General features: G+C 40.6%; 1 protein-coding gene across 6 annotated transcripts in view; it reads right to left on the bottom strand.

The window, feature by feature from the left end:
- GLIS3 (GLIS family zinc finger 3) overlaps positions 1–12,925 on the bottom strand; it is a 683,233-nt gene that overhangs the window by 43,602 nt on the left and 626,706 nt on the right. For all 6 annotated transcript variants that reach the window (XM_006068184.4, XM_006068187.4, XM_006068189.4 and 3 more), the window contains one exon: positions 10,328–10,496. In XM_006068184.4, coding sequence (XP_006068246.1) covers positions 10,328–10,496 — 169 coding nt within the window. The remainder of the gene's footprint in view (positions 1–10,327; positions 10,497–12,925) is intronic.

Below are 12,925 nucleotides of genomic sequence, written 5' to 3'. Positions count from 1 at the left end.
GTAATGATGTCATCCCTTGGGCAGCTCTGAGGAGGTCAAAACAAGGGGATTAACTCATGGTCCTGTGGCTAAGGGAAGGCTTTCTCTTGTTCAGCAGAGTGTCAGGCACACAGTTCAGTCTGCCTTGCAACAGAATGCACTGGATGAGAGAAAAACATTCAGAAGAGAGAGTAGTGAGAATGCCAGATGAGAAATGAGAGGAAAAGTGTTATTTTTGTCCAAACAGGAGAAAGCAAGGTATAGGTAGATTAAAAAATGGCTTCTTCCGGGCCTTCCTCATGGTCTCAAACTACAAACACAAGTCTCTTGACGACATCAGGACTTTTAGAACTGACATCCAATGTAGTACTCTTGCCAAGTACAGCTGGGTGCCTTTGAAAGCCACTGCTAAATGAGATCTCCGAAGTCAATATAATCCATAAATTTGAAAAGAAACTAGCTGGGTGGTTGTTTGTGGTCAGTAATAACATGTGCGGTTTATATGCGCTTTTTTCCCTTCATCTGAAGATGTCAGGTTACTACTGTAGTAACCACAAATGAATTTTTAATACCTTCTCTTGAAGTGAGACTCAATAATTGGCTATAGAAATGAATTAAAAGAAACATAATATATACAAAAATTCACAGTTAGAGAAAGGTTCAGTTCAGTTCAGTTCAGTCACTCAGTCGTGTCCGACTTTCTGCGACCCCATGAACCGCAGCATGCCAGGCTTCCCTGTCCATCACCAACTCCTGGAGTTGACGCAAACTCATGTCCATCAAGTTGGTGATGCCATCCAGCCATCTCATCCTCTGTCATCCCCTTTTCCTCCTACCCTCAATCTTTCCCAGCATCAGGGTCTTTTCAAATGAGTCAGCTCTTCGCATGAGTGGCCTAAGTATTGGAGTTGCAGCTTCAGCATCAGTCCTTCCAATGAACACCCAGGACTGATCTCCTTTAGGATGGACTGGTTGGAGCTCCTTGCAGTCCAAGGGACTCTCAAGAGTCTTCTCCAACACCACAGTTCAAAAGCATCAATTCTTCAGCACTCAGTCTTCTTTATAGTCCAACTCTAACATCCATACATGACCAGTGGAAAAACCATAGCCTTGACTAAATGGACCTTTGTTGGCAAAGTAATGTCTCTGCTTTTTAATATGCTGTCTAGGTTGGTCATAACTTTCCTTCCAAGGAGTAAGCATCTTTTAATTTCATGGCTGCAGTCACCATCTGCAGTGATTTTGGAGCCCAAAAAAATAAAGTCAGCCATTGTTTCCACTGTTTCCCCATCCATTTGCCATGAAGTGATGGGACCGGATGCCATGATCTTCGTTTTCTGAATGTTGAGCTTTAAGCCAATTTTTTCACTCTCCTCTTTCACTTTCATCAAGAGGCTTTTTACTTCCTCTTCACTTTCTGCCATAAGGGTGGTGTCATCTGCATATCTGAGGTTATTGATATTTCTCCCAGCAATCTTGATTCCAGATTGTGCTTCTTCCAGCCCAGCGTTTCTCATGATGTACTCTGCATAGAAGTTAAATAAGCAGGGTGACAATATACAGCCTTGACGTACTCCTTTTCCTATTTGGAACCAGTCTGTTGTTCCATGCCCAGTTCTAACTGTTGCTTCCTGACCTGCATACAGGTTTCTCAAGAGGCAGGTCAGGTAGTCTGGTATTCCCATCTCTTTCAGAATTTTCCACAGTTTCTTGTGATCCACACAGTCAAAGGCTTTGGCTAGTCAATAAAGCAGAAATAGATGTTTTTCTGGAACTCTCTAGCTTTTTCAATGATCCAGCGGATGTTGGCAATTTGATCTCTAGAGAAAGGTTAGGGCTTTCCAAGTGGCACTAGTGGTAAAGAACCCACCTGCCAATGGAGATGTAAGAGACGCAAGTTCAATCCATGGGTCAGGAAGATTCCTTGGAGGAGGTCATGGCAATCCACTCCAATATTCTTGCCTAGAGAATCCCATGGACAGAGGAGACTGGCAGGCTATGGTCCATAGGGTTGCAAAATTTAGACACTACTGAAGCAACTTAGCATGTGCAGAGACAGGTTCTTGGTTCTTAGAGATGGAAAGAACATTAAATCCCCAAAATGCTATCATTTTGCATTTCCAGCACTTCATCCAGTACAATGCAATGATAATAAATGTTGGCTGTTGCTGTTGAAGAAATACTCTGTTGAGACTACTGGTTCCATAGACATGGTTCCCAACTTAGTGTCAATTCTTGTGTCCAGGTAGATAACTTTGTTGAACTGGTGTGAATGGCCAGCTGAATATTTGTCCAGAAACCAGCTTCTGTTTCTGAGGGGAGAATATCTTATTCAAGAGAACAATTTCAGCCATTTACTCTGAGGAAGACGATTAAAACAGAGAAAAGTTTTTCTCCTTGCAACTAAACAGAAAAGCAACTAAAGACTATTTCTCAGAAAAGGAGGCTAACCCAAAGACTAACCAAAAAAGACTAACCCAAAGAACTTCGTCTCTTGGTTTCTCTTGTCCTCAGTAAGACCCCTCACCACTAATGAACAAACAGTCCTTCACCTACAAAAACATACACAGTTTCTCAGCAGCCAATTTCTCCAACTGTTTCCACCTGAGAGGGGAAAAGATGACGTTGATTTCCAGATCACACTGTTAAAACACTGAGCAGAGGCTTTCCTTTCCAGCCTTTTCTATATCAGAGAAGAGGTACTTTGTAATGTGGATATCTTGACTTGGGCTAGAATGGCTTGTGGGATTCCACTTTAGGAATTCTGGCTCTATATAACTCGCTCTTTCAGAGAAAGCATATGAAAAGAACACACCGCATACATCTGAATACTCTAATGGCTTAGCGAACTCCATGCTCCTTCATGCTAATGCACTCAAGTAGAGATCTCAAGAAAAAGAATTCTATTTTACCTCAAGCCTTCTTTGTTACTGTCATGACTCACTTTCCTGACTGAAAATCCAAGGGGACTAAAAAAACACCATCTCGGGCTTCACGTGAAGTGGATCTGTTTGGAATGCAGGAACAAAACAAAGATGGCTGATTTGGCATTCAGAGGTGAAAAAACCCCACTGGCACTTAAAAATTATAATTCCCTTTTATAGACTTTCTAATAGATAGTTTGTGGTGTGTGTTTATAATTAATTTGAAAACAGGGAAATAGTGCATTTCAAAATTTAAAATCCATGGAAAACAGTCTGATGTGAATGAATATTCGAACCGCAAATCAAGCTATGTATTTGGTGGAGTAACACACAAAAGCTCACATCAGCATCTCCTGCTTTGCCATGAAGTCACACGGAGAAGAATGTGGAGATGGGAAAGCATCAGTCATCTGTTCAGGATTACTGCTGCCCTTCACACTGGAAAAAGGAGCTTGGACTTTATTCCAAGGATGGTGGGAACACAGATGCCAGTAGGAAACCCTCAGGGATTCAATCTACCCTTTAAGGGCAGCTCTTGTTGTGGTGTGGAGCCAAGACCATGTGTGTGTTGGGTGAAGGTGGAAGGCTGTGGGTAGGCAAGACTGGATGTTGGAAAAACAGTTAGGGGGCTGTTGTACTTGAGATAGAAGGGGATAGCGGTGAAGTAGGTTTGGAGGAATAGAGTTGATTAGACTTAAAATGTATCTGAAGGTAGAGCTAAATTAGGCTCATAAAAGTTTGGCAGTCAACACAGATGTTTAAATTAGAGATAGATTAGAGAGGACTAGGGAAGCTAGCTCAGCAATGCCTTTGTTGTTCTACTTTTCTTCCAAAGGATCCATTCAGAATCACTGGGTAGGTAAGAGGAAAGTAACAAGTATCACCAATTTCCTCGTATGGGTGACTTACTGGGAATGAATCTGGGTGGCATATTTATAAGAAGCTATTATTAACAGTAAAGTGAATATCACTGTGAGAAGAAAGCTCATTCCAAAGGCCTATAACCCAACTGATATTTTCCACAGAAGATGAAGCATGGCTGTGGTCATGATCAATATTTAAGAAGTTTTAAGACCAGTGGGCTGTTCCGCCCTGGAATATTCCATCAAGAAGTACCAGAAGTTTCCCACAGATTTAAGGAAAACAAAACAGAAAAAAGGACCTCAAGCCTTTCCAGTCTAAGATCCAATGCTGTAATCTCCATTATCAAGTCCAGGATATTGGAATTTTCTTCCTCTTTGTGTCTACAGCATCAACATCAGAACAACTTTCATTACATTCAATTCTCAAGTAGACCTGTGGAGGGGGGGACTTTGGACCTCACCTCTCTTAATCTTGAATATCTGTGTAAGTCTCTTTTCTAGAAAGAAATTGACCCCTTAATGGAAAGCTAAATGTGGATAACTGTCTTCTGAATAGAAAGGGCTGAAACCCAAAGAATGATGTTCATGACCTGGCATTAGGTGAGCATCCTATCAAATCATTCAATCACTCTTAAAAATTTCTTCTTTTGCTGGGCCTAGAATATGTTTTGAACTCTTGCTCAATGGATAATAGGATATGGAGGCCTTTGAAATGTATACCAGAGTCACCAGGGTACCTGTCTTAGCCAAATACACAAAGCCTGTTCTCTAGATAAAGCCCAAACTCCTTATAGCAGTTCATGAGGCTCTTCCAACATTTATTTATAAAGCTCCACTCTTGCCTGCTCTCGCTCCTCTTAGTTTATAAAATATATACATATATACACACATATATATACACATATATATATATATGTCAGGCAATGTCATACATCATATATATACACACATATGGTCCTATAGACCTTCAGATTTCAAGGAAACATTTCTTCTTCTATTTCTGCCTCCCCAATTTTGGTTAGGTGCCTCTACCATCTCCTGTAGCAACCTTTCCTAACATTCTAAATTATGATCACCAATTGACCTGGTTAGCTCTCACAGGACTGAGTGCTTAAAGACTGCAGGACTCCCATCAGTCTCCTTCATCACATATCCTCAGTGTCTAGTATATTGCATTGGTGCCCAAACACCAGCTGACTGACTCAATAAATGAACAAACCTCAATGCTAGGATTGATTTTGATAAACTTTAATATTTTATATGATGCTTATGATTTAGTCATTATTGCACGCACCCCATTCCAGTACTCTTGCCTGGAAAATCCCGTGGACAGAGAAGTCTGGTGGGCTGTAGTCCATGGGGTCGCTAAGAGTTGGACACAACTGAGCGACTCCACTTTCAGTTTTCACTTTCATGCATTGGAGAAGGAAATGGCAACCCACTCCAGTGTTCTTGCCTGGAGAATCCCAGGGACAGGGGAGCCTGGTGGGCTTCCGTCTGTGGGGTCACACAGAGTCAGACACAACTGAAGTGACTTAGCAGCAGCAGCAGCACACATACTAAAAGATTAAAATGAGAGAGAAAAGATTAAGTGTAGAGAGAGAATGTGTATATATGTCTATGGAAAAGGTGAGTAGGTGAAGATATCCATGTTCCTGCTTACTCAGGAAGTTCTGGGAAGGGCAATACAGCAAAGCAGGCCTAGTTTGAGCTGTTTAGATGCTACAGATGTAAATATGTGAGAATAGTTAGTATTGAGCATCTAGTGTTAAAGACCACAGGAAAGCAAATGGAACCTTAGCAATGGCAAGAGACTCTTAGCAACATGTGTATGCATGAACATTTGTATTAGAACAACTATGTACTGTATAGAAGTATGCAGGTTAGACAAGATGTAGGACCTTTGAGAACTGAGGTCACCACCCTTCAGACCAATGAATCAAGGGGAGTAATCCTTTCTAGAAACTCCTCCAGGCTAGAAACAGGAGTTGGTAATGAATCCTGTTTCTGAGGCCTTCCCCTCACTGGTCCTTTTTGCTTGTTAAACCCTCCTTAGGATCTACCACTGTGAAGAGAAGCATAAGAAACCTGGAGGTTACAAGGAAACTTTAGGTTCCTGCCCTCAGAGAACTAATAATCTAGTTAACAAATAGACATCTGGGAAATGGAAAACAAACAAGATAGATAATAAGGACCCAGTGATTTAACTGGGGAGCTGCAAGAGGCAAATTGAGTATTAAGCCAAGCTCAGGGCTGATAACATTTAGTCAAGGATGATAAGATATTGAGGGAATATCCTTTCTGTCTCTTTAGACAGAGAAAGATCCTGAATTAAGATGAAGAAATAACCAAACTAAGTCAATGAGCAGGTTGATTTGACAAGAGTTAAAGAACTTTACATAATTGCAAAGATATTACATAGAAAACAATTGCTATTTTTAACCCATTGGCATCCAGGAAAGACACAAAAGGTTCCCAATGGTGAATTAGAAAATGCTGTCTATGAAGACCAGCCCTGGTTACTCAAAGGCACAGAAAGACTGCACATACATCAAAGTACCTAGAACTCTAGCAATATTACAGCTGATATGAATAGAAAATAGTAAGTCTTCCCAATACTTCATATAGACTCCAGAAACTGACATTTCTTATTTGGTTAAGGTATTTAGATTATGTTCTCAAAAACAACTGTCCCTAACATTCTTTGATGTTGATTTCTGTACTAGAATGTATTCTCTTCAGGGAAGAGCACGTCCTTTCCTTGCTTTTCGTCTTCTCTGGCTCAGAGGTGGGACTCATAGGAAGCCCTTTACATGTCACTCTACTCTGGTAAATCCACAAGTCCCCTAAGTCTGGCACTTGTACTACAAAGCACACCATGTTTGTGGCCTTCTTTGGAATGAAGAGAGGCAGCCAACATGCTCTTAGACAAGGTCAGTGACACAAGTCTAGCTGACTTATTCTTGGGACTGGGAGATTTCTCCATCTCAAAAAAAAAAAAAAAAAGATTTCCATCAATGTTTATTTTCTCTAGTCTAACAGACATACTTTGAAACTCAGTAAATTAACATTTCCCAAGACACTGGGTTCCTCTTATGGGAAGCCACTGCCATAAAGCACCACTGGCTCAATCAACATGACATAGTAAAACACCACTTCCCATAATAATTTTAAGTCAACATTAGGTGATGTGGTGTGATTTGGCTTAAATCACTGAAACGATGTATCATTCAGATAATATTTCAAAATAAAAATGGAACCTCGTCAAATTGAGAAAACTTGCATTTCCTTTATTTTATGGTGGGAAGGATCAAAGGACCTCATGCTAACTGGATAGATGCAGTGGACATTTCCTGACTTATGACAGTGACTCAGCCCATTTTATTAACAAGTTAAAGTTAAATAAATGATGAATCAATGCCCGCAAGGCAGGGGGAAAATGCCAGTTTCCCACTAAAATTCGCAAAGTGTGATAAACTTATTTCCGTTAGGAAAACTGCTGAAGTTTTTACTGGGGGATTTCCCAGGCAAACAGAGGCAAAGATATATAAACCCAAAGCGGAAGGTAAGCACATTTCCTCTTAGTGTTTTTATGCTGAATACTAATGCAAACACAGTGAATAATTCAGGGCTGTTTTAAGTCATCCTCATCTTCAAACCTGATTGGAAGAGATAACCTTCCATGCCCTTGCTCCTTCTAGTTGGGCTGGCAGAGGAATGGGGCACACATTCTGTGGGGAGAGCAGAGCAGCAAGGCAAAGCCACAAAAGTGAAAATATCCACTTTACTCACCCAGCCATACAAAGTACACCACACTCCTCTGCCTCTCCATTTACTCTTCCATGGTTATTTACATTATCAGTCACTGCAATCATTTGACGACATCCTCTGGCTTCCAAACCTGAACATTTCAGCTATGTCAAGGTTGCCTATCCTCATGCCATGTAACTAGTCTAGGTGCTTTACCTGCTTTGGTTCATCTAATCCTAATTCCCTGTGAGTTGCACACTAAGGCTCAACAGAGCTAAGGAACACCCCATCACCTATGCGTTACTCTTGCCAAATATGAACAAATCTGTTTAGGAGGAAAAAATCAAATAAGTTCAAATTGTGGAACATTCTGCAAAATAAATATCCTGAGTTCTTAAAAAACTGTTGATGTCATGAAAAAAAAAACAATAATAATAATGATGAAGAAGATGATAATTTTTTAAAAAGCTAGGAGAATTCATTAGAGAAGACAGAAAAGAAATGAAAAATATGATCTTTATTAGATCCTAGATCATAAAAAAAAAACTCTATCTATAAAGAACTTTATTCACACATATGAGGATTTTTGAATATTGATTGCATAGTAGATAATAACACTTTATCAATGTTAAATTTCCTGAGTGTGATAATTACATTGTGATTATGTAGGAGAAATGTACTTCTGAGGAGATCTTTCCTAAGGTAATTAAGGTTAATGTTCATTGATATTCCCAACAATCTCTCAGATTGGTTCAGAAACAACAGGCAAGCAAGCAAGCAAACAAAGGCTGTCTCAAGTCAGAAAGAGAAAGAGAGAGAAGGTGGGAAAATGTTAACAACTGGCGAACATGGGTGCAGAGTATATATGGGTGTTCACTGCGCCATTCTTAGAGTTTTTAAATATGTTACCAACATACAAAAGATGAAACTTAAAAAATTATAAAATAAAAAATGAAATGTAAAAGACAAAACTGAAACAAGCTAAGCAGCAGGAGCATCTAAGGAACACATCCAAACAATCAGCAGCTGTGGGAGCTGGGACTTAATCTGGTGTTTGGGTGGCTGTTGTTTTTAACTCCATTAATGGCTACAATCTTTTTCTACATTTATTCTTTTAAAGGCTATGTACAAAAAAGAAAACACACAGATTACTTTCTTCTTTTATTCTTGTAAAGAGTCTTTACAAGCACCAATAAGAAGATGAGGCAAAGAGGAAGAGGCCCCTATGGATGGTTTCTTAGCTTCACTACCTGCTAGGGGATGATTCTCGGCCAGGCAGAATGAAACGGGATGATGAAAAGCCAATGAATAATATCACTTAAAACCCAACTGGAAGGTAAATAAAATCCTAAAATGAATAAGCTCAACTGAATTTACGGAAATATGTCCGATAACTGGTGAGTCTGTGAATTTAATAGATGATTATCATTTGTACTGGTTTGCTGACAGGTTTTGTGGGCAAAGGCTAATCATTTGTTTACACTTAGCCATGAACACAGAAGTGTTAAGATAAGTCTAACATATCTGATCCATGTTTTAATTGCCTATCAGATACATCCACATGGATGTTTCACAGCCACCTGAAACTCAAAACCCCAAAGTCCATTAATTATCATTCCTTCTTTCCCACCCTTCCCTCTACTCAACATCCTCTTTTCCTCTGTTAATGGCACCATCATCCACCTTAGTGTCTCGGGATAAAACTCAAGAATGAATTCTGGTCCTTCTTCTTTACCCCACACATACATTAATAATTAGTGATTCTGTATCCTAATAGCCCTCGAATAAACTCTCCATCTTATTGCTTTACTTTAGTTCAGATCTTCATATTGTTCACAAAGACTTCTACAATAACCTCCTTCTTATTTTCCCTGCCTCTCCCCCCTGATTCAAGTCTTAATTACTTTACTATCTTGTCACTTGAATTCCTTCTCTACCAAGGACTCAAAGGATGCTTCTTAAATGAACAGATGTATTAATAAACAGTAGGCATACATTTTTAAAATGTGGCTCAGTGGACTTAACACATTAAAAAACTCCTAGACCAGGCCAACGCCAACAAAACCACAGATTGCTGGTGACATCAAATATTCAAAACTTTATCCTTCTTGCCTATTCAACCCATTATTTTGTCCACCTAATGTCTACTACTCCAGGATTGCATAGAGGTGCCCACAAGAACTTTCTCCTCTGTGGATATTTAGGAGTAACCCCTCCATAGGTCAATTCAAGCCAGATGAGAAGTGGAGAGAATGGAAGGAGTAGAATACTGTCATACCACAAGGCAGTCCAAAGACAGGGACCTAAATGTCAGGATTTAAAAATTTTCTTTCAGAAACTCTTTACGAGGGTGGTATCAACACAAAGTATTCAGTGAACAGCCCCTTTCTGGCAGTGCATTTAAAATCCTGTGCCCTTTTATGCTGTACTGTTAAGATAACACTACTGATCTATGGTTCTGAAGGCACCATCTTACATCTGGAAAAGCATTTCAACCTATAGGGACATTACCTTCAAACTGAGTCCCTGAAACAAACTAAGGAAAGATGAGAAAATTCTGATCTGTTTGGTCAGTATCAGACACTTCAGTTGATTATTACCAGTATCTTCATTTTTTTCCCCCATGGAAAATTAAACAGATAATGAGGTATTTGATTCACGTGCTCTGTGTATGTACTTTTAAAATGTCACCTTTGTGTAATTCAACCCACCAATGGATTATTAATAAAATGCAGCAACTGTCAAAGCTCTTCTCGGTGGAGAAAGGTTTAGCGGCGCCACCTATTAGAAGAGAGAGACAGATGGCCTTACCTCTCAGCTCCGGCGTCCACAGCTGCCAGTGGAGGTAACTGGGAGGAGGGGTTGTGGGGGCTCCCCTGTACAGTATGTCCCGGAGAAGGGTGACTGACAGGATGTGGGGGTGGCACGGCCCCAGCAGCTGTTCCGCTTCGGCTTGAGTGATTGCTGGAGAAAATGGAAGCTGAAATCAAGGGAGAACAAGCATCAGGCTGCACCCCAAATGAAGTGCATGCTTTTTAAATACTGAAGGCTGACAGCAAGCATATTTTAGGGGCTTGTTTGTTTTCCTCTCAGTGGTTTTAAGGGAACAGATCTCCCCTTACTGGATATACACAGCTTCTGTTTTCATGGTGGAACAGGTTCCTGGCTAATGCGCCTTTACTGCTTCTTGAGGTGTTCATGTCCGCTCGCTCCAGGCTGACGTTCATGGTTTCTCGTAAGAGCTGCCCTGCCCGGCAAGGGCCCTGTCTGGACACTGTGTAATTAGTCCATCTTGTAATGGTTGTACCTGGGCGAAGGTCTCTGTATTTGCACTTTTCAGTCACAGGGGATGAGAATAACACAGTATTCGGTCTGCTGACCCGGAAGGACACAACATAGGCTTCCCCCCTTTTCTTGGAGCCGCAGTGAGGCGCTGTGGGTCACTCCCAGCCTCCCTGTCACTGCTAAATCAATGTAATTGAGAACAGAGCTTCCCCTGATCCTAATACCACTGCAGGACCCTACATTCTTTTAACTTCAGAGTCTCTCCGACCCTGGGCATTTCCCAATGGTGTGATGAATAAATGTACCCAGTCTTTATCAAAAATGAGTCCTCTCCCAAAACCACAAAGTATGGAAAAAGGGCCTCTGGGATCTTCTCCCGCTGTTGTCTGTTATGACACAGAGAGTCAGTTAAAGCCTCATTCTTGAGGGCAGTCTACCCTTTGAGAACTGTAAATGACCTCAAACTTAAATATGTACCTATTTAGATCAGCTAATTGGTACGGTATCATAGAAGAACTGGGGCCTGTCACTTTCAGAGTCTATCACTATCAGAGGGGCTCTCTCCATGTTCAGACCTACTCAGCAGATATCTCATTATGCTGCAATAAAAGCAGCATCATTATGCTGACTCTTTAACTGCCTTCTCTATACAAAGCTCTGCAGAGCTTTATACCCATCTCTGCTCTTTTTGAACTTACTCTACTGATATCAAAGAATAAATGGATTTCAAAAAATTTGAAAAATCAGGTTCAGGATTCAGAAAAAGAAGCCACATAATCAAAGAGATTTGAAGGTTTAGAAGTTCAGGAGCTATATTTTTAGACCAGTACACTTTTCTCCAACCTCTCCAGGATAGAATTAATACCCCAGATGACCCAGCCCCCAAAAGCGTAATCCAATGGAATAAAAGTTCAAGTACTTAAAGGAACATGTGAAGAAGCAGAATTACCATCTTCCCGCTCAAAAAGCTACTGACAGGAGTGTGATCTGATTTGAAGGTTTTATTTTTGGTAAGTCAGCATTGTGTCAGGCTGACTTCTGTCCTCAGACGCCTGCATCCTCCACTGTCTTCCAGGTCTTGAAGAGGTGGTGAGACTAGAAAATGCTTACCGGCTCTAAAGGGCAATGCAGAGTTTCTGCACGTCAGCCTCCAGAAGAGCCGCACATTTGCAAACTCGCTAGTCACATTATGAATCACTACCTCATTTATGCTCAGCTCGCTCAGGCAACCACATTCTGCTTGTATTCCAAATAATAATTTTACCCACAGGAGAAGGCTGTTTGGATTGACTGTGGCAATAGTTTCAATATGGGGTTTGTCAGCATGAAGCTTGGTGTTTTATATACTATTCCAAAAACTAATGGAATAATAAGAGGTCACAGAGACACTGCGAAAACACAGCTAATTTTTTTTGTGCCTTAATGTGGAAACGTGAACTCTGCTATTTATTTTGTTGTACCTGCTGAATGCACCCATCACTTATTATCCCCTGGAGGTGTTTTTGTGTGTGTGTGTGTTTATCACAGGCAAGTGCTGCCTGCTGTTTACAACCCATGAGTAACAGAGAAATCTGGTATGCACACTCCATGCTCTGCTCTGTGTTTCGATAGAAAATGTGCTACTTCCCAAAGGTCTACATTAGCGATATTAGCTTTGTTTTTGCATTAGCTGCAATGAAATAGGCTGTGAAATTTGGTATTGTGTGTAGCCTGCCACACACTGAAAGTCAGGCCTGTTTAAGGTCCTCTCCTTCAGCCCACTTAATAGCCAGGCCCAATCATCCATCAATCATGCATCCATCCACCCATTCTCCAACCATTACTTTTTTTAATTCAATATTTATTTGGTATCTACTACATGCTAGCCACCCTACTATATGTGGCTTCCTATCCTTGAGGAGGTTGAAGTTGAATAAGGGGTACAGATCTCTATAAATCATTATACCAAAATACTGAGACTTACTAGGATACAGCATCAAATGGTGTCCAAATCTATAACATACTATCTCATTTGTGGCCTCCAAATGTGCCCTAATCTCTGGCCAAATCAGACAACTGACCACACCTCAAATATGTCATAGCAATTTATGCTACTGTGCTTTTTGCCTGTCATACCTTTCTGTA

This window comes from Bubalus bubalis, chromosome 3 (genome assembly GCF_019923935.1).
Source record: "Bubalus bubalis isolate 160015118507 breed Murrah chromosome 3, NDDB_SH_1, whole genome shotgun sequence".
Taxonomy (NCBI): domain Eukaryota; kingdom Metazoa; phylum Chordata; class Mammalia; order Artiodactyla; family Bovidae; genus Bubalus; species Bubalus bubalis.
This window is presented reverse-complemented; position numbering and strand designations above follow the sequence as displayed.